The sequence below is a fragment of the Astatotilapia calliptera genome, chromosome 13 (genome assembly GCF_900246225.1).
Source record: "Astatotilapia calliptera chromosome 13, fAstCal1.2, whole genome shotgun sequence".
Lineage (NCBI taxonomy): Eukaryota > Metazoa > Chordata > Actinopteri > Cichliformes > Cichlidae > Astatotilapia > Astatotilapia calliptera.
Genome location: NC_039314.1, coordinates 25,659,745 through 25,679,500, shown reverse-complemented (window position 1 = coordinate 25,679,500; position 19,756 = coordinate 25,659,745). Strand labels below are relative to the sequence as shown.

The following is a 19,756-nucleotide window of genomic DNA, read 5'->3' as shown; positions in this document are numbered from 1 at the left end:
CAGGGAAAGCCTTGCTGATTTCAGCAAGATAATTCAAATGCAACTATTGTGACAGCCTGGCTTTGTACTGGAAGAATCCGAAGCTGAACTGCAGTCCAGACCTTGCTTTAAAAAATAAGAAAACAGACCATTGTTAAAAAATGAGGGGATGCTACACAGTAGTAAACACACCCTGTTTTTTTTAGTTGTATTGCTAGGATCAAATTCAAAATTAACTCTTAGCCCCCTGAAAGCCTACTAGTAGTTATCCGTGCAGCTCTTTTCTGAGCCGAGTTGTTTGCATCAGAAGTAGGGAGGACGGTTTCTAGTGGTTGTCAAACCACATCTTTATTCGTATATACTGTTACGACCCGGCTCAAAAGCCGCAACATAAAAAAGGAGACGAATACCAGAGTGTAGGTAAAAAGAGGTTTATCTTAAAATGGACTATCAGGTTGGCTAAAATTGCTGGTGCCACCAAGGCAAAGACTAGTGAGCTCCCTGGGAAGCTTGCCTCAGGTATGCTTTTATCCACACCTGATTAGGTGTGGCCAATTAGCACCAGCTGAACACACTGAGCAGATTCGAGGCTGCAGAGGGACGTAACAATACCGACACATCCAAACTTGTCATTAAGTGTAAAGGGGAGGTTGTCAAATTTTGTCTTTATGGTATAAAGACCATAAAGAATGGCACCATGCCCTGCAAATATCCAACCTGCTGTTGCCTGAAGCAGCTCAAAGGGAATGCTCTGCAAGCTACTGCTGTTATGAAAATAACTCTAACACCATGTGGAATTCCTCTGAGCTTAAAGACCCGTGAGACTTCAGTCACAGATTTTTATCTCACTTGTCACAGATGTCTTTGAGCTTCTTTATCTGGGTGTTGTGACTCTCCTCAGCCAGACTGGTCAGCCGCTCCGTCAGCTGGAGGGAACAAAGACAATGTTTCACACAAATACATTTTACAGACATGCTCAAAACTGAAGGCGCTAACTTAACACAGAGCCTGTCAAACATCATTCTTATTGCTATACCTGGCGGGGAGAGACTTTCTGTCATGCCAATCATAGCGTGATACTTATTAGCAATTTGTCTTTTGGGGAAGATGTTATTATGAGTTTCCCTTGTCAATAATACTTCAATCAAAAGTGAAGAAACTATTTTTTTTGTTTTAAAAGTTCGTTTTGTTAGATTTTACCGTTTTAATGTGTTCTCTCTGCAGATATTTCTGACTATAGTACTGTTCCTGCCTCAGAGCCAGAAGCTGCTGATGCTGCTCTTCTCTCAGCTGCTGCAGACGGTCGTCCTTCTCACTGTCCGAGTTCGAACTCCTGACAAGGGCAAATCGAAGATTTTAAAATGAAACACTTTCCCCTCTCTTTCACAGTAAAATAACAGGTGTTATTTCAATATGATGAGAGAAAAAAATGTTATAATTAAAAAAACACAAACATAACGTGTCTGTGTGCGTCAGAGTTATTACAGCTTTAAAAAGTATAATTATTTTTCTCTTTTTTTTCATTTTGACTTTGTAATTTTCAATTCAGTTTAGTTTTAGTTAGTTTTATTTCATTCACTATAATAACGTTGGTGTGCGCACCTGTTCTTGCTGCATTGTCTTGCTGTCTTCTTGTACTTATTGTTGAACTCTCGGAGGAGTTCTGACGTTTTCTTCTGGTGTCTCCTCACTAACTCCTTCAGCTCTTTAAACTGGCGTCTCTGCTCCTTCTGGTAAACTTTGGACTGCTGCAGATTCTCCAAAGTGCACACTGGGACATCTGTTACCATATGTGATCACAGATCATACAGTGTATTAGTTTGTGTTAAAACTCCGGAATCACCTTAAAGTACACCACACTTTATAAATAAAATGAATAAATAAATAAACAAAATAAAAAATGATGCCATTCATGTTAATGACTGTGATCATATACTTAGTAGGAATGTATTTCCTGAGATCATAAATCAATAAAGTTAATTTTCCCTGCTTCTATGAAAACAGACTTCTTCTGCAAGCCTTTAGAAAAATCACAGGTTTAAGACATGCATGGATTGGCTTCACTTTTCAGACCTAGTCCTAGACTCACCTTTATATAAACATATATAATACACGATATATTTAAGATACACTCAGTGCTAATTTTGCTCTTAATTATTTTTTAAATTTGCTATCATTGAATCACACTTTCAGACCAATCCAGAGAATTAAAATAAGAAATCTTAATGTGTAATTATGTAAATACTGACCTATCAAAACACTTAAAACCAGGTCTTCAGTCTTGGCTGCTGGTTTGGCTGCATCTAAAATGTAGAAAAGAGAAAATCCATACCGAAAAAGTAAATTTAGTATTTGTACATATTACCATTAGAATATCTGCAGTTCACTTTTATCAGTCATTTAATATTTGTATTAGTGTGTGCATCTTCACTTGCAGTTGCTAACTACCTGTCGTGGCTGCCTGTTGATTGGCTGCAGAAGCTTTGGGTGTGGTGGCGATGGGGGTGTGGCCCGGTGGGCCAGAGACCGGGCTAAGCCCGTTTTCTAGTGGAGCTGATTTCAGATCAGTCTTACGCTCTGCACAGCTTTCAGTCTCCTCCTGGAAATCAATACCAAGACCTTTTACAGCCAAACTTTTAGCTCACGAGACAAAGAATGAATAGAATCGAAGCAGGTCTGACCTCAGTCTGCGTGTCCTCCTCGCCATCCTCCAGAGTCAGGGCTGCCAGCTGTTTAGATCTTTGCTCCAGAAGGTTGACATAGCGAATAGGGTTCGATAGAGCCTCGATTACATCTAGAAGAAATATGAACAAACACATACAGAGCTGATGGCATTGCATTGAGGACTATGTGGACATCATGAATATGGTTATGTGTATGTGACCATATCAGTTTGACTAACATGTAGCAATTATTTAAAACAGGAAGAAGTCATAGTTTTTGTGTACACATATGAAGATAAAAATTGAAATGCTAAAACCAAAATCAAGACCAAAATCAAGACCAAAATAAATAAATACATTTTCCACTGAATGCACCAGAAATATTAAAAATACACGCAAACATTTTTAATTTTAATTGGAGGGACATCGGTTGACTGGTTACAGTGGCGTAAGGCAGGCATCCTTTATGTATCAGATTTATTTGACTGTGGGACTAAATGTTTTTTAAGCTTTGATAAAATTGTGGAATTATATAAGTTGCAGCGTAATCAATTCTGGAGATATGTCCAAATACATAGTTCATTATCGAAGTGGCTGGGAACCCCTTTGAGTTGTCCTGTGGACAGCCCTGTGGAAGTCCTGCTCTCAAGATCATCCTTGGGTAAAGGCATCACCGCAAAGATTTATCACTTATTGCAAGAACGGTCAGCTGACCCTCTCCTTAAAATTAAGGGCTACTTGGCCCAGGACATGGCATTGGACATATCTTCAGTTGAATGGGATTCATGTTTTCAAAATGTTAATACTATGTATAAAGAAACAGGCAGTAGATTTATTCAACTTAAGATAATCCATAAGTGGCATCGAACACTGCAACAATTGTATAAATGGAACGTGGTCTCTATGGACAAATGTTGGAGATGTGATGGTCAAAATGCTTTGATTTTACATATCTTATGGAGCTGTTTGGCACTTTGGGATTGGTAGGAAAACATAATGGAGGTCATTTTCAGTGTTTTGAAAAGGAGATTTGGTATCTCACCAAAACTGTCCATACTTGGTATAACCACACAACTTTCTGATGGAGATTTTTCCAGTTATACAAAAAGATGGATGATTCTGGCTCTTACTACGGCCAAATGGGTCCTGCTAAGACATTGGCGGAAAAAGAACCCCCCCTCCCTATGAAGAGTGGCAAAATGGCAATGGCTAAGTTGGCATCTTACAAAAAAGTGACTTATGGCTTATTAGACAAATTGCATCAATATGATTGTATTTGGTCCCCTTTACAAGATGGTTTTCTGTAACTTGAAGAACAGAGGAGTAATGACAGAGTGGTGGTGTGGGGATTGGTGTGTTTTTTGGGGTTATTTTTTTGTTTGTTTTGTTTAGTTTTTTAAATTATTTATTTATGTATTTATCTTTAAGTTCTGTTATTGAAGTTTAAATGAAATAAATAAAAATTGTTTATGATAAAAAAATACACGCAAACATGAATTAATTTATAAAAATATTTAACTTTGTATTAATTCCCCTATTTATTTACATCTTTATGTAATTTTCATTTTTTTCACCATTTTTATTTAATAATTTTAGCAATTTACATGGATTTATGTTGATTTTTTGTTACTGTATTTCTTTCCATTTGCCGAATTATGCAAATTATGAGTAAGTGGATGAAGAGCATATGTAATGGGGTCCTTTCTTTCTTTACTGTATCAGAAGAATAGCAGTACTAATGTTTATTTATGTGATTTGTATTTATGTGATGTGATTTGTGATTTTGTCAGTTTTGGTCATTCATTAAACAAACAAACAAACAAAGGCGCCCCACTGCACTCTGGACTTTAAATGCATAAACAATGTTCTGAAAGCTCTTCAGCTGATGATCAAATAAAATATTTTAGCCGTTTAAGACACTTGTGCTCAATCATGTGGGTGAGACATTAAAATGATAAAACCTTTATTCTATTGAGCCAATGAATATGTTCAAGAGATTTACTGCAAGGAGTGGGTTTCTGCTAATGGATGAGCCAAATAGACGCAAAAACAGGAGCCCACTTCGGCCATGATTGGTCACAATATGTCCTGTAGGTGGCACTACAGAGCTTGGGATCCTACATGTGTTGAAAAACTGTCACAACAGTGGATACCTTTCGCTGTAAGCCACCTTGCATAAATAAAGACACTGCCCTTTCCCCCATGTTCTTTTATGTGATGCTTGGTTTTGTTATGAAAACAAAAAACATGAAATAAATCAGTCAGTGTAGATATTTGGTTCTGTGATGCCATTAAACAGTCCAGAAGTTTGTACCAGCAAATGTATCTGGGACATAGTCTTTGACTTCAATGTAGACGAACACAGCTGGCAGAATCAGAGACTGGTTTTTCTCATTCCTCAAGCCGATGTAACGATAACCTGCAGAGTAACAGATGCAACAGTCATCTGGTTCATGTAGACAGATAAATATTTAATGCAATGCACAAAACCCCGGCAATAAAGTTAGTTGGCAGTAAGAAATGCTAAGTGTTTTCAGACCAAGCATGAGTGAAGTCAAACTACACAGAAAAAAACTTATTTAGTTCACATTGTTTGTGCCTCTGCAACCTGATCACACGACATAAAGTCTGAACATAAAAGTCAGGATGCTTCCCGGGAGGTAAGGTAAGTAGAAAAATCAAGAGCCCCAAAATATGGTCAATGACACAAATATCAACGTCTGTACAGTCTCCACAAGCATGAAAAGCCAAAGAAATATTTATGTATGAATCTTTCATGATAGGTGCCATAAAACATCTACACATATAAAAAATGCTGATTTTTATTCTCTGTGACTTTTTATTTTATTATTTTATCATCAGTTCATTTCCTGGGAGTTTGGACAGTTATTGTCTGCTAAGCTTTATGACATATTGCTGTCTTTGTACAAGGAAAACACAATAAACTCCATAAGAAACATGGAGAAGAAAAACTGCAATACAAACTAGTGAACCCATAGAAACTCAAGCACACTCAAAGAAATCTCTAAGAGGTGTAGTTAGTAATAGCAGTCAGCACTAAAGATACAAAAAGGTCAGTATCTGATAGATAAATACTTTAACATTTAACACCAGGGTGAGAATCAAAGGTTGAAATGAATGAATACCTGGCCTAATGGCAGACACCGGAATAATTCGATGACCAATAAACTTCCCTCCTTCTTCAAAGGCAGCAATTCTTAGTGAGGCCAGGGTAGGAAGAATCACCTGTGAAAAGATTTGTCACAGTCACACTGTTAATAGGCTAATTAGTATGCACAGGTAAGACATCTGACTCCCTGTAACGCACCTTTTTGAACACAATCGGCTCTTCGTCCCACACTGGATTGATGGCATTGTTGTTCTGAGACGTTTTGGTCTTCAGAGCTTTCCGCCGAGTGTCTGCAGGGAGTCCGAACATCTCCACCTCCACATACACCCCCACTCTCCGCTCAGTCAGGAACTGGCCTGAAATAACCTGAAACACAGAGGATTCACTTGCATTTGTTTAAACACATACAGGAAGATACTACAAGAGTTATACCAATAGAGACTGTTTAAAAAAAAAAAAAGCACTGTGAATATACCTTCACAGAGAGGGTGTTAGCTACAATGCCATCTACTGTGTTTTCCGTAAAAGGGTCAAAGTGTTTGTCCGGGCGCCTCATGAACTCAGGCTTCAACCTGTAGCCGCTCCGACCGTTGTACTCAAACATAAAGAGATTCAGCTGCATGGACAAATCTGCAACAGAAAATTGAAGTTTAGCATCACAAAGGCTTAAAGCACCAGTTTGAGTTTGAGCTGTACAGCTGCACTCTGGTTGTTGCACAAAAGAGCAGCAAAGTGGAATGTGTTATTTTGGGGAATCAGTGGCTTCTGAAGTACATTTTCAGCTGATCTGACTCTAAACAAGGGTAAGTGGTTAACAAATGAGTACATGCAAAGCCTAGATAGCCTTGGAAAGACTATCTCCCTTAATTTAAAATGCACTTAAAAGGGGGGGAAATCTTGAATGCTTTCTTTTACCGAGGCAAAAGCATTATAAGGCAGAGACATGGCACTCAAAAGAAACCTAAATGGGAGAATTCTGCAATTCCAAAAATGGCATTCCCTTTAAAATGTCAATAAGGATATTTCTTCATGACAGTCAACGGTGGCACATAAAAGTCGCAATCTTCCAGTTGAGGTCCAGAACAGTTTCAACTGTGTCAAATGTTTTTCTTGGTTTAATGTGGATTAGCACAGCAATTGTTCAAGATCTCTGTAGGGATGAGTCAGAGATGAACTGTTATGTTCGTGGCTCCATTAATTCAGATTAGTCTTTTAACCTGGAATTGGCCAATGGGCTTTCCATGATAGGATACTTGCTTGTGGGAGGACTTTTATTAAAGGTCCTTGAAGGCACCTTTTACAAAAAAAAAAAAGAAAAAGAAAAAATAGTTTACCAATAGTTTGGTAGTTTAGAGCCACCAGTTGACATCCTGCGTTCCAGAAGAGTTGAGGCATAAAATTTGATGAATCCACTCTGGTTCCTTTTGGGTAGATTCGACTCAGCTGAGATTTATTATATCTGGTTAACAGAAGGTTAAGAACCATTATTTCATTAGTGCTAACATATAGATTCATGTAAAATGTATTGTACTGAAACTGCTGGTATAGAAACTGATGAAATGAAAACTTAATCAGAACTTACTGAGTTACAAAGATTTCTGAAGGTTAACAGAAAAAAAGCAAGCAAAAGTGAGAAGTCAATGAAAAATAAAGTGATGGTGCCTTGGTGTGATGTAACTGTGGTAACTGTTGCCAAGGATACTCTACAAACTCCACTGGTGACTTTGTGAGATGCTCCAACGCTTTGGTCTCCACAAAAGACGACATGTGGTAACAGCGGGCTGCCTCTACACAAACACACACAAAAATGAGAACACACGCATTTCTGAGCAATTAGTTTGGTTTCAAACTTCCTGCATCTACAGAAAGTTAACAAATTGAAGGAATTGGATGAACCCATTGGTCTCTATGTGGGGTGGCTCAGTTATTTTGTGGGGGCCACTTTACTGACACGTTTTTGCTCTTTTAGAGGGACATGTCAGTGTAAGTGTCTGAGTAATTACCTTTATCCTACAATTAAAGGTGCCTCTTCCAAGAGGACAAAGTGTTCACTGAATGGTTTGATGAGAATTAATATGATGTAAATCCTGTGCTATGATCTTCACAGTCACCAGATCTTAACCAAACTGATAAATTATGGGAGGACTGAGGTGTTAAGTGTTCAACATGACTGTGTATAGATGCGATTGCAGAGCTTTGCAGATATGAGCTGCAGGTCTGTAGCAACCACAGGGCAGTGTCAAAATATGTGGTACAACCATAAAAATTGCCTACTTTTGCTTATGACTGGCTGGCTATAGTTCACTGAGAGAAAGAAGTCTTGTTTGATTTTTTAAAAAGTTTTTATATTATATTATGGCAATGTTTTTCTCCCTTTGAGGGACTGTTTTCAACAGATTCATCCATGTGTTTTATTACTGGCATCAAGCTACGCACTGGTAGCTCAGTTTTATTCACACAGCAGTTACATTTTATATTGTAAAGAAAAACATCAGTATCTACAAGAAAAGCCTACAATTAGATGGTCCCCTGTGAGCAAGCACCTGGCAACAGTGGGGGGGGAAAAGTCCTTTTTAACAGGAAGAAACCTGTGGCAGAACCCAGCTCAGGGAGGCGAGAAAAGAGAATAGATAAAATAGAAAGAATGAAAAGAGGAGACAGACAAAGAGAAGAGAAGGAAGAATTCCCACAATCACTCTCTCTGCACAGCCACAGACCCACACGCATAAACAACAACATGGGACAGTGAATCCTGATTTACACAACTCTCTCCACCACCATCGCCTAAACACCAAATGAAGATCTATCTTCTGGGAATTATGTTGTTCCATTCTTCCAGTAGAGTTTCAGAGACTTGAAAGATTCATCCCAACCCTGAAATTTTCTAGACATGTCTTTTGAACGTAAAAACACAGATCTACAACCCAGTTGGATCAGATATTTAGGGGTTTTCAATTTACTAGCTCCCTATGCCAAACTCACAACATGAGCATAGTGCAGGTAACTATGGGCTGGGATCATGTGACCTGCCTATTGAAAGCTCTACTTAGGTTGAATTCCAGCAGTCAAAACACATTTGGCCCTGAATAGCTCCTGCTGTGTGTAAAACATTGACCTGATCCCCTCTTCACACATTATCATCTATTAAAACTGATTAAGTCACTTTGTGTTGAGTTATCCTTTCATTTGTCACCTGACTTTACTTTAGATAACAATTTTAATAAAAAAAAAAATCTCTCTTAGTTAATTTCACACCCTATTTCGTGAACACAGTGAAGGCCAAACTTATGCATTATATCATTTATATTGAGTTACAGTGGATATCACTACAAAATAACATATCTATAGTGAGCTTTTCTTACTCTTGGAGGCTTCGAAGGAGTTGAACTTGGTAGGCTGGACGTAGTTAACCAGAGTTGACATTTCCTCTGTTGCCACTGCTTCCCGCTCAGCTGAGCCCTGCAATAAACGACAGAAGGAATAAAGTATAAGCGTCACACATCCAAAGCATAGTTTCAATGAGATGAGACACATCTTTTTCCATAACATCTGGAGGGAACAGCAGCTGTCATTTGAAGCAGACATTTTCATTGTTTGCAGTCCTGCATTTCTCTGCACAGCACTTAGTAACAAAAAGAATGGCAGCAGCAACAGAATCTGACAGCAAACACTAATACCAACACAACAATAAAAATATACAGCAAAATGAAATCCATCGACTTTTTAAACACAAATACACAAACACTTGTGCACACACTCTATGTCCGACCTGCTTTTCATTTCATTTTTTGTTTATTATCCTGCTACTTTTTGTTGTGCTTATTTATTTTTTTTCAACCTTTCACTTTCGTCGGTGTAATGAATTCTGTCTTTCTGTCTCAACACCTAACACACTTGTCTGGTCTGTTTGATATCTCTTGCCACATTATGTCTCTTCTACTTTTATTCATTTACAGTCAGCATCATCTGAAACTTAAAGGGGAACTCTGACATCAAATGCATATCAAAGACTGTTTACAGCTCCTGGGGAGTGCTTTAAAACAAAGTGAAAAACACGCACGTTATATAAAACCTCTGGTGGCTCTAAACAGAGTTGCATAAAATCTGATAAATGGCCTTAGGTGATTTCACTCAAGACAGCGAGTTTAAAAGTTAGAAAGAAGGGAGCTTACCAGACCTTTGAAGCCAGCTGATCACTTTTGCTCAAGGCTACATTAGCTTTTGATACATGCAGTGCAATAAATTCCCCAGTAGCAAAGATAGAGGTAGAACAAAGTATATTTAGATGCATATATTTAGATATATGTTATAATCTATAACATATATAGAGGTGTCAAAGCTCCTCATTAATGGTACTAAAGGGTACATTAGGCGTACTAAAACAATATCAAACAGGTGATTTTGTATTTTCTTTTGCAGTGAGGTGCTGTGTGTGCACAGCACGATCTCATCTTCTATAAAAATTAATAATTACTGCAACAAAACTTTTTTGTGATGCCAAAGCTTGGAAGAAAGCACAATTAAAAAGGCTTTTAAATACATATTTAATGCCGTTAAATGGTTTATTTTACTGGAAAGCAGGATGTTTTCCTAAATCTATTTCCTCTGTGCTGTACTTTGTTATAATTTAATGCAGATACACAGAAAGAATAAAGGCTGAGAGAGCAGCACTAAGAACTCATCACAGAGTGGGCATTAACAGCAACAGATATGAATCTGTCTGGGATGAAAGTGGGTTGCAAAGGGGCTTGCAGATATGCAGAAATTGTCGACAGGCTGAAGCAACTTCAGTTGCACTATGATATCGCAATACAATGGCTGGTCAACTGCAGTGATTTTGTGGGAACAACATTAGTATGATGCTCTAGCAAAACCAACATCCTGGTTTCAGACACACTGTATAACCCCCAGTCAGATAAAATGATAGTAAAGTAATGCTACATAAGTGCAGTCACCTTATTAACAAAAACTGTGAAAACAGAGGAAAATGCACGAATGGTACAGATACGGAATAAACCACAAGAACCACTGGAGAGACAACAGAAAAAATAAAGCACAAGCAACAGCAAAAAAAAAAAGAAAAAAAAAAAAAAGCAAGTGTTCACAACAACCCACAACAACAACAATATTCAGGGTTCAGAACAAGATTAACAATGACAATGGCTTAAAGAATAAACAGCAAAACCATGAAAATAAACAGCACTTGTAAACATTAACGAATGGCGACAGCAGTGAGGGTGACCCTCTGTCAGCTCTGTTCGATGTCACCACTGACCTTTTTACCATCATCATCTTCATCATCATCATCTTCCTCACTCTCAGCTTCCATCTCTGTTAAAATTAAACAAGTCTTCATCATCTCTTCATCTCTTTGTCTTTTTTTTTTTCAGATATAAACGGCCAGAATAACACAGTTATTCAGCTGACACAAGAACAGGATTTGCATTCTGCTTTTCAAGCAGAATGCAAATAAAATACCCTCACATAAATACTTCAGTTTAATGAGATGTGTCCTAAAGCTGGTGAAAAGAGCTAGAGACTGATAAAAGTATTCACTGGAGGAAACTTAGCCTGTGAACTGCTAATCAGGTGTGATTGATATAATCATCCAGGAATTATCCATTAACATGACTGTTTGGTAACAATTTAGCATATGCCTGAGAGCAAGGACAACAGATTTTCTCCTGAGCTGTACAATAAAATCTGTGCACAAATAAACTAATAATAGATAATCATGCACAGCATCTGAGAAACACAGACAATGGCAAATTTGTGCACCAAAGAGCAGAATATAAATCAAGCAGATAGTGGAAGGAGTTTAAACAGCCCTGTGCTTTAACTTCTCTGGTGCTGATTATTCAGCCCACTCAGGCAGTCGTTGTCTAAAGGGTCACGGCCACTGTATGAGCATGGACTTCAGTAAAGATGCTGGTCTGATCTTCATTCACGGTTGTGCTCTCAATTACTGTCCTGTTTTCAGAATCTGCATGTCAAACATGTCAATAAGGCTCCCTCATTTCCCTCTGCTCTGCTATTTAATTGCTGAAAAGAGCTTCAGACCTCATCTGGGATGTCCTGCTCATTAAGCATCCCTGATGAGGTGGAGTAGATAATACTTTGGGCCAAAGGATTTTACAAAAAGTCATGATGGAAATTGTGGTTTAAAGAAATGTGCTGTCCTCTGATAGTGACCTTTCAGAAAACTAAACACTACAAAATGATTTGGGGCAGTAATCACATTATTTTTCCTGGGTCTTTAAAACAAATTTCTCAGGGACAGTGCTGAAGCTCCAGCCACTGCGCCTTTTCCCAATGATGCTGATTACCCGATGACTCATGTTTGTGAGGACATACGCCTGCTGAATGTGAAAACACTTTGAAAGACACACAGTGAAAGCGTTTTTTGGACATCTGATGCCCTTAAACACTAGGAAGGCCCAGAGCCCAGCCATTTGGCTTTTCTACCTTTAAAACCCGGAGAGCAGCCAAATGGCTGGTAGGCTTTTAGCTAAGCTTTAGCTTCAGGCAAGTGGAAGCTAAATTGGCTAGTCATTCATATGTAAATTGGGTTGTTACCTGGGAATTCTGGAGGGAGGGGAGTGGGGGTGTGTGGATGAGGGGGTGGGGGAGCTGCTAAAAGCGGTGAGCTTCCTTTTGTTTCATCTTGATGCATTCTCAATCATCCAGGGAAACAAATCTCCAAAAGTCACCAACTTGGAGTGTTTCAGTTTGCCATCTTAGGGAGAAATCAACACACATGGGTGTATGTCCTTTGTTGCTGAGATTTATTGATAAAAACAGTACAAAAAATCAACCATTTGTACACATTTTTACAAATAATTATAAAAAGTGAGTGAGTACATTTCAACATTTTCAGCAATCACTCACAATCCTGGCACTGCCATGGTATCTGTAGTCTGCATTTACCACATGTGTATCTGTTGCAGTGAACACATCGCACAGTGGCATGATTGTTCTTGCAATTGTGTTTGACCTGACACATGGCTCTTTTTCCAGGGCTCGGTGTGGAGGGTTGTGTCAAAGGCAACTGTTCTTTTCTTGCCTTCTTCGCAGCTACATGAGAGTGAGCTAACTCCCTTGCAAGCTCCACCAGGAAGTCCACCCGTCTTTCCTTCGTCCCGGAGCATGCTTGATACAGCACATGTGCATTCAGTGCTGCCATGTCAATCATGTTATAAAACACGGCAACTGGCCAGCGCCGTGTTCCTCTGCGGACAGTGTACTCCCGAACCATCTGGTCCATCACATCCACGCCACACTTTGTTTTGTTGTAAAGGGTGACAGTGTTTGGCTTCCTTTTGGTAGTGTTATCAGTCTGAACCACGCCGTGCATGCTGCTAAGAATATAGACTGTCTTCTTCCGTTTGGCCGCATACGCCGTCAGCGTGGCAGCAGAGGTTGAAGGAATGGAGAGTTTAAATGTTAGTTGTAAACAGCTATATCATATAATAACTGCAGCTGTAGCTGTGATCAGACATCCCCCTGCAGGCCCTGAAGCTGAGCTCTGAGGTCCTCACAAACCTGCTGGAGCCAGCTTCCATCCTGGGGAGCACGTTTTTGTGTTTCAGCGCGGGGCGAGGCACAAAACCCAGATGGTCCAGATGGACCAGATGGTTCGGGAGTACACTGTCCGCAGAGGAACACGGCGCTGGCCAGTTGCCGTGTTTTATAACATGATTGACATGGCAGCACTGAATGCACATGTGCTGTATCAAGCATGCTCCGGGACGAAGGAAAGACGGGTGGACTTCCTGGTGGAGCTTGCAAGGGAGTTAGCTCACTCTCATGTAGCTGCGAAGAAGGCAAGAAAAGAACAGTTGCCTTTGACACAACCCTCCACACCGAGCCCTGGAAAAAGAGCCATGTGTCAGGTCAAACACAATTGCAAGAACAATCATGCCACTGTGCGATGTGTTCACTGCAACAGATACACATGTGGTAAATGCAGACTACAGATACCATGGCAGTGCCAGGATTGTGAGTGATTGCTGAAAATGTTGAAATGTACTCACTCACTTTTTATAATTATTTGTAAAAATGTGTACAAATGGTTGATTTTTTGTACTGTTTTTATCAATAAATCTCAGCAACAAAGGACATACACCCATGTGTGTTGATTTCTCCCTAAGATGGCAAACTGAAACACTCCAAGTTGGTGACTTTTGGAGATTTGTTTCCCTGGATGATTGAGAATGCATCAAGATGAAACAAAAGGAAGCTCACCGCTTTTAGCAGCTCCCCCACCCCCTCATCCACACACCCCCACTCCCCTCCCTCCAGAATTCCCAGGTAACAACCCAATTTACATATGAATGACTAGCCAATTTAGCTTCCACTTGCCTGAAGCTAAAGCTTAGCTAAAAGCCTACCAGCCATTTGGCTGGTGGCGGGTTTTAAAGGTAGAAAGGTAGAAGCCTGGGACTGCCAGTGTTAAGTTACAGCCGAAATATGCCTGTGTTTTTAACATTTCTCCAGCCCCGTGCAGCTGTTGAAACCACAGAAGAATTTACTGTCTGTCGTATTTTTTTATACAAAGGCTGTCGCAGTTGAATACATTTCACTTGGATTTCTGGGCTGAAAAAAAGTCCTTTTGTCTTTGTGTCTTACCTCCTGTGTTGTTGCTAGGAGACACTGGTTCATTGCTCTGATTGGCAGGTTGGTCCGTCAGTCTCTTTGTGTCTGTGTTATTGGAAGGTTTGTGGGATTTCTTGTTCTTGATGAGAATTTTGCCCATCAGCTCCTGAGGACTGGGCAGAGGGACACCTGGCTCCAGCTGCAAATACACACAATAGAAGAGAAAAAAAAGACAGAAAAGAGAGAAATTAATTTAAACTGCAGTCTGATCACAAAATAGACACTTTGAACACTTTCACGTGTCAGTATTTCTTACAGGGTATTTGTCCAGAGGGTCAATCAGAAGAGCTTCTCCAAAAATGGATCGACAGTATTCAGCCATTTTAGCCTGCTGCTTCAACCTGATAGATGGGTAAATGGAAAATTACAGATATATACAAAAAGATCTTATGATTCAATCAGGATATTAAAAAACATAAATAATGAGATTCTCACGAGTCCACGTGGTTTTCAAAAGACAGGATCACAGGGAAGGGTGAGGTCTTGAAGGCGCATTCTGCAATAGCTTCAATCACCTCCTAGAAAATGAAAGACAAAAACACATTGCAAAGTGGCTTGCAGATATTCAGAAACTCAAGGCAGGTTTTTTAGGGAAGACCTTACATATTTAAGTAAGATAGTGTGATGAATCTATTACAACAGCATGGCTTCGTAGTAGAAGAGCCCTGTTAAACTGGCCATCCCACAGTCCAGACCGTGAACGGCTGAAATCATTTGGCACATCATGAAACAAAAATTACAGAGTCAGGACTGTTGAACATCTAGAATCCTATGTGAGACAAAAGTCCAGCAACGGTCTGGACGTGCAGATTACCACTTTATTGAGACATGATTCTGCCTCTTCTTACAATAGTACATTTTGTCAGTTTCATTTGACAAGTTTTCTATGTAGTATTGTGAATAAAATATGGGGTGTCTGCAATGCTATAGTTATTGTGAATTCTTAGGGCCATGATAATCATGCACACCAATAGTACAACAATCCCTCAGAGAAAATGAATGTTTTTAGCCTGCTTTTAAAAGTTAATGGTTGACATATTTGATGTATTCTAGCAAACAGGACCATTCAAAACAAACACAAGTTGGCCTCTTTAACAAGCAGAAGATCTAAGCCAGATGACTAAGAGGTTGCAATTAGCTCTTAAACAGTCCAGAATCATTGCAGATGGCTTGGCATTTTCATTCAGCCACAAAAACAATGTGAGCAATCAAATTCAGAAGGTTTAATCCAAATCTATTTATATTTATATTTCAACAGCACCGAGACAATTATTGTACACGTTACAACATTATACACAAAAAACCCCAATAACTGCCCTATGAGCAAATGCTTGGCGAGAGTGTGGAGAAAAAAAAATCCTTTAAACAGGAAGATGTCCAGCAGAAACTGCTTGAGGGAGGGGCAGCCATCTGCTATGACCGCTTTGGGTGACTGGGAAGCAAAGAGAGAAAAGAAGAGCATATAGACCAAACAACCAAGAGGATTAAGACGAACCTTCTGGAGAGAAAACACAAAATTGTACCAAACATTTGCTTAAATGGCTTCCTAAATGTGCACTCTTAACTTGCATGATTTAATTCCCACTTAGACACACCTTAAAGGAGATTTCTGAAGTCATGGTGAATCCATGAGTGATGACAGGTTCCTCCTCAGCAGTCCGTCCTTTCCACACATCCAATTCCACACAGCGGCACCCGGCCAACAGAACTTGCCTGTACATTTCTACTGAGGAGCTCCCGGCCAGCTGGCCCGCTGAAACACAAGGACAAGAACAAATGATGCAAAACAAGGCTATAGATTTAAATACAAAGCTACTTCCTGGAAGTAAGTCTGTGTAGGCTCTCAGTCACTGAGGTCATGGTAGACTTGAGGACTTGAAAAGAAGGAAATTACTTCTTTTTGCTTTGTTAGAATGTTTCATCTCTCATCCAAGAGTCTTCTTTGGTTCTAAAACAACTCATGAAGAGTCCCAGGTATTTAAAACATAGCAGGATTGCCCCTTAGGATGTGATCCCGAAGGTTGTTCGTCCATTTATCGTATGAATAGTCACATAAGCCAAGATGTGAAAGAATGCATGGATTATTAGTGTCACACCTTGTCTCCTTGTGTAATAGATAACCAGTTCCGTCAAATATTTTTTCTAACTGTTGGACAAGCAGGGAGTTTGCATGCTTATAGAAGCAGAAGAAGCAGGAGACACTTGAATCCCACCAGGCCACGATTCCAAGCTCTCTTTTTAGGCCATCTCGTTTTAGACTCAGGTGCAACAGGCCTCAGGTCTGTGCATAATTTTGATGAAACTGAAAAATGTTATGTGCGTGTTAAGTCGTTTTGTGTCCCATATCCTTTATGTCTTCATTAATGCTCAGCCTATTTGGAAAAATCTGGATGAGATCTGCATTTGGCTCATTTACATGCCATTAAAGTGCTTTTGTTGCTGCAAATGCATACTTTTTGTTTAGCAGAGGTATTTTTCTGGGATGTTGTTTAGCTCAGTGTCACTCTGAAAAACTATAATGGCTCTCTTAGTAGAGCTGTGTGTTCCCCCGATACACTGCTTTGTTGGCAGAATTAAACTGTCAACTTGAAGAAGACTTTGGACGTATTTGAGTCGCAACTAATAAAAAAGTTTGGTAATTCACCTTTTCTCCTGTTTGCATCAGTTGTTAATTGAACAGACAAATATTTTATTTTCTTCACGCTCACACATTTAAACCAAACTCATTTGTTCTCTCCCAAGAAGTTGCCAATGCCTATCAAAGAGAATGTATTTGGATCAGACCGGTGATGGAAAGTAATGGATTTATTGCTGAGCTTTTAGGACTTGTGCATGCGTACCTGTCAGGTAGGTATTATGCGATGAGTTGATGAAATAGTGAGATATCGGGAAGCTCATGTCTTCAGACTGATCCAGCTTTTCTGGTGGAATGACTCCATTCTCATCACTAGACAGATAACTGGAGAACGCCTGGAGGGAGATCTTGCCTAAAAATATTGTTCACACAAACACAAAAGACAAAAAGTGAGAACCCTATTCCAACAAAAATCAGTTCAGGACAATAAAAACTGGTCACTTTGACTCTTACTTCATTTAGGCGTGATCAAGACAATCTAATGAAGTTGCGAAAGTGAATTTGAAAGTGCCGTAGAGTTTGGTGGCACACAGGCTGGTATTTCAGAAGCTGCTACTCTTTTTTCCCACACAACCATCTCTAGTATTTACAGACAGAAAAGGAGAAAATAGCCAGTGAGCGTCAGCCCTCTATGAAAAAAAAATGCTTTGTACATGCCAGAGGTCAAAGGAGAATGACCAGACTGCTTTGAGCTGAAAGGAAAACAGCAGAACTCAAATAACAGCTCGATACAACTACGGTACATCTCTGAATGCACAACATGTTGAACCTTGAAGCACATTGGCTACTGCAACAGAAAACCACACCACATCAAAAAAACAGGAAAGGATGCTACAGTTCATACAGGCTCACCAAAAGTGGACAACAGAATATTGGAAAAACTTTGCCAGGTCTGGGAAGTCTCAATTTCTACTGTAATATTCCGATGATTGGGTTTGGAAAAAAAAAACATTAAAAGATGGAATCATCCTTCTTTGTATCAACAGCTGCTGTCGGTGGTGTAATTGCGTGTGGGATATTTTCTTGGCACACTTTAATCCCGTTACTACTAAGTTATCAACATTTAAATGCCAGACGAGTTTTGTTGCTGAACATGTCCATCCCTTTATGACCACAATGTGTCCATCTTCTGATAGCTCACAAAGCTCTAATCATCTCAAACTGGTTTCGCCAACAAGACAATGAGTTTACTGTAATCAAGTGGCCTCACATCTGACCTCCCTTGCTGCCTTTTTATTGAGAGACAGTTCACACAAAAAACATCAGAACAAAGCCACGCCCACATGGTTCTAAGACAAGGCATTGTATGTATATGTGTGAACTTCTGTAAGAATGTGTGTGTGTGTGTGTGTGTGTGTGTGTGTGTGTGTGTGTGCTAAATGTTAGCGTCATAGCATCATTGTCATACTCATTAAACCCCTTTAGTGACTTGTCACCATCCTAGAATAAAGCTTCAGGTTTTTCCTTTTTAATTTCTCAACCCTCCTCTATAATGAATTTTTAATTTCTGATAAGGAAATATAATATAATACGAACATAATCATTTTATTTCTTAGATAGCAGCACTGTTATCTTATGGGTGAAAAACAATCTGTAGTTTATGTTTGATGCAAAGTAGACACCTAAATTTCTTCTAGTAGGATCTACACAAATTACAGAGTAAGTATATAGGTGGGTTAGAAAGGTATTTTTGGATCAACTTGTGTGGGTTTTTATTTTTAACCTCCTAAGACCCGAACTCTTCCATAGCATGCATTTTTAATTTCTCTTTGATATTTGAGCATATTGGGGCCCGATGAATGTAAAAAGAAAGAATTACCAGATTTTTTTTTTACCTTATTTTCGTTTTTATGAAAAATAAGAGCCACATATGAGGATATTTGTTTAAAATTTTGATAGAACAGTAGCAGTATAATGTCCTCGTAAGTGGATATCAGGCTCTTGTAGAGCAAAATTGAGTATTTTGGTCTAAATAACCCAAAATGTGATGTCCACATATGTGGACGCCAGGTCCTAGGAGGTTAAAGTAAAAAAAAAAACAACAACAACAAACAAACACATAAAACCTCCAGCAAAATCTGCTTGTCTAAGTGTGTACCTTGCTTTAGTTGTGTCTGGTCATGTTGATACCTCTCCATCGCAGTGTGCGTCTGTGCAGGACGAAGAGGTGGGTAGAGGATTTCATTGAGCCTTGGGTCTCTCTGCTTATTGTTGATGAACTCTGTCATCTGATCGACTGACAGCATCCTATCATTGGCTCCTCTGCAGAGCAGAGAAGAGTCAGGTTGAAAGTCAGAGCATTAGAGGATAAACCTTCTCAGAAATTTGTATGCTGTTTGGGTATTTTTGTGGAACCACTGCTGGAGTGCTGCTTAACCTCATACTCTTGAAAAACAGTTTTTAAAATGGGAAGAGTGCTATTGTATTGGTTTTATCAATTGATTAAATCAATTAAGTTAAATCAATTTGCAAGGGTTTAGAACGTTTGTAGAAACTGGAATACGTCAACATGTTTTTATGTGTGATGAGAAACCACTAGAACAAATGTACAAGTGGTATGCTGCATAAATCTGCCAGTTTTCACATTGTACAGATTTATCTACTGCTTTCCAATGCTAGAAAAAAAAAACAGATACAGAGAATTACTACTACAAGTACAAGTGTAGTACAAGTACTACAAAAATTATAGCTAAA

The 19,756-nt window shown here is 39.2% G+C and overlaps 1 protein-coding gene across 1 annotated transcript in view; it reads right to left on the bottom strand.

The window, feature by feature from the left end:
* The window catches only part of plcb1 (phospholipase C beta 1), a 36,719-nt gene that overhangs the window by 3,354 nt on the left and 13,609 nt on the right, over nt 1-19,756 (bottom strand). Inside the window, exons 9-28 of the mRNA XM_026190125.1 lie at nt 19,161-19,324; nt 17,268-17,414; nt 16,023-16,180; nt 14,863-14,945; nt 14,684-14,768; nt 14,401-14,566; nt 11,048-11,103; nt 9,135-9,231; nt 7,475-7,559; nt 7,107-7,231; nt 6,248-6,402; nt 5,971-6,138; nt 5,789-5,888; nt 4,957-5,061; nt 2,661-2,773; nt 2,428-2,578; nt 2,229-2,282; nt 1,582-1,759; nt 1,180-1,312; nt 829-905 (exon numbers count right to left, since the gene is read on the bottom strand). Coding sequence (XP_026045910.1) covers nt 829-905; nt 1,180-1,312; nt 1,582-1,759; nt 2,229-2,282; nt 2,428-2,578; nt 2,661-2,773; nt 4,957-5,061; nt 5,789-5,888; nt 5,971-6,138; nt 6,248-6,402; nt 7,107-7,231; nt 7,475-7,559; nt 9,135-9,231; nt 11,048-11,103; nt 14,401-14,566; nt 14,684-14,768; nt 14,863-14,945; nt 16,023-16,180; nt 17,268-17,414; nt 19,161-19,324 — 2,400 coding nt within the window. The remainder of the gene's footprint in view (nt 1-828; nt 906-1,179; nt 1,313-1,581; nt 1,760-2,228; nt 2,283-2,427; nt 2,579-2,660; nt 2,774-4,956; nt 5,062-5,788; nt 5,889-5,970; nt 6,139-6,247; nt 6,403-7,106; nt 7,232-7,474; nt 7,560-9,134; nt 9,232-11,047; nt 11,104-14,400; nt 14,567-14,683; nt 14,769-14,862; nt 14,946-16,022; nt 16,181-17,267; nt 17,415-19,160; nt 19,325-19,756) is intronic.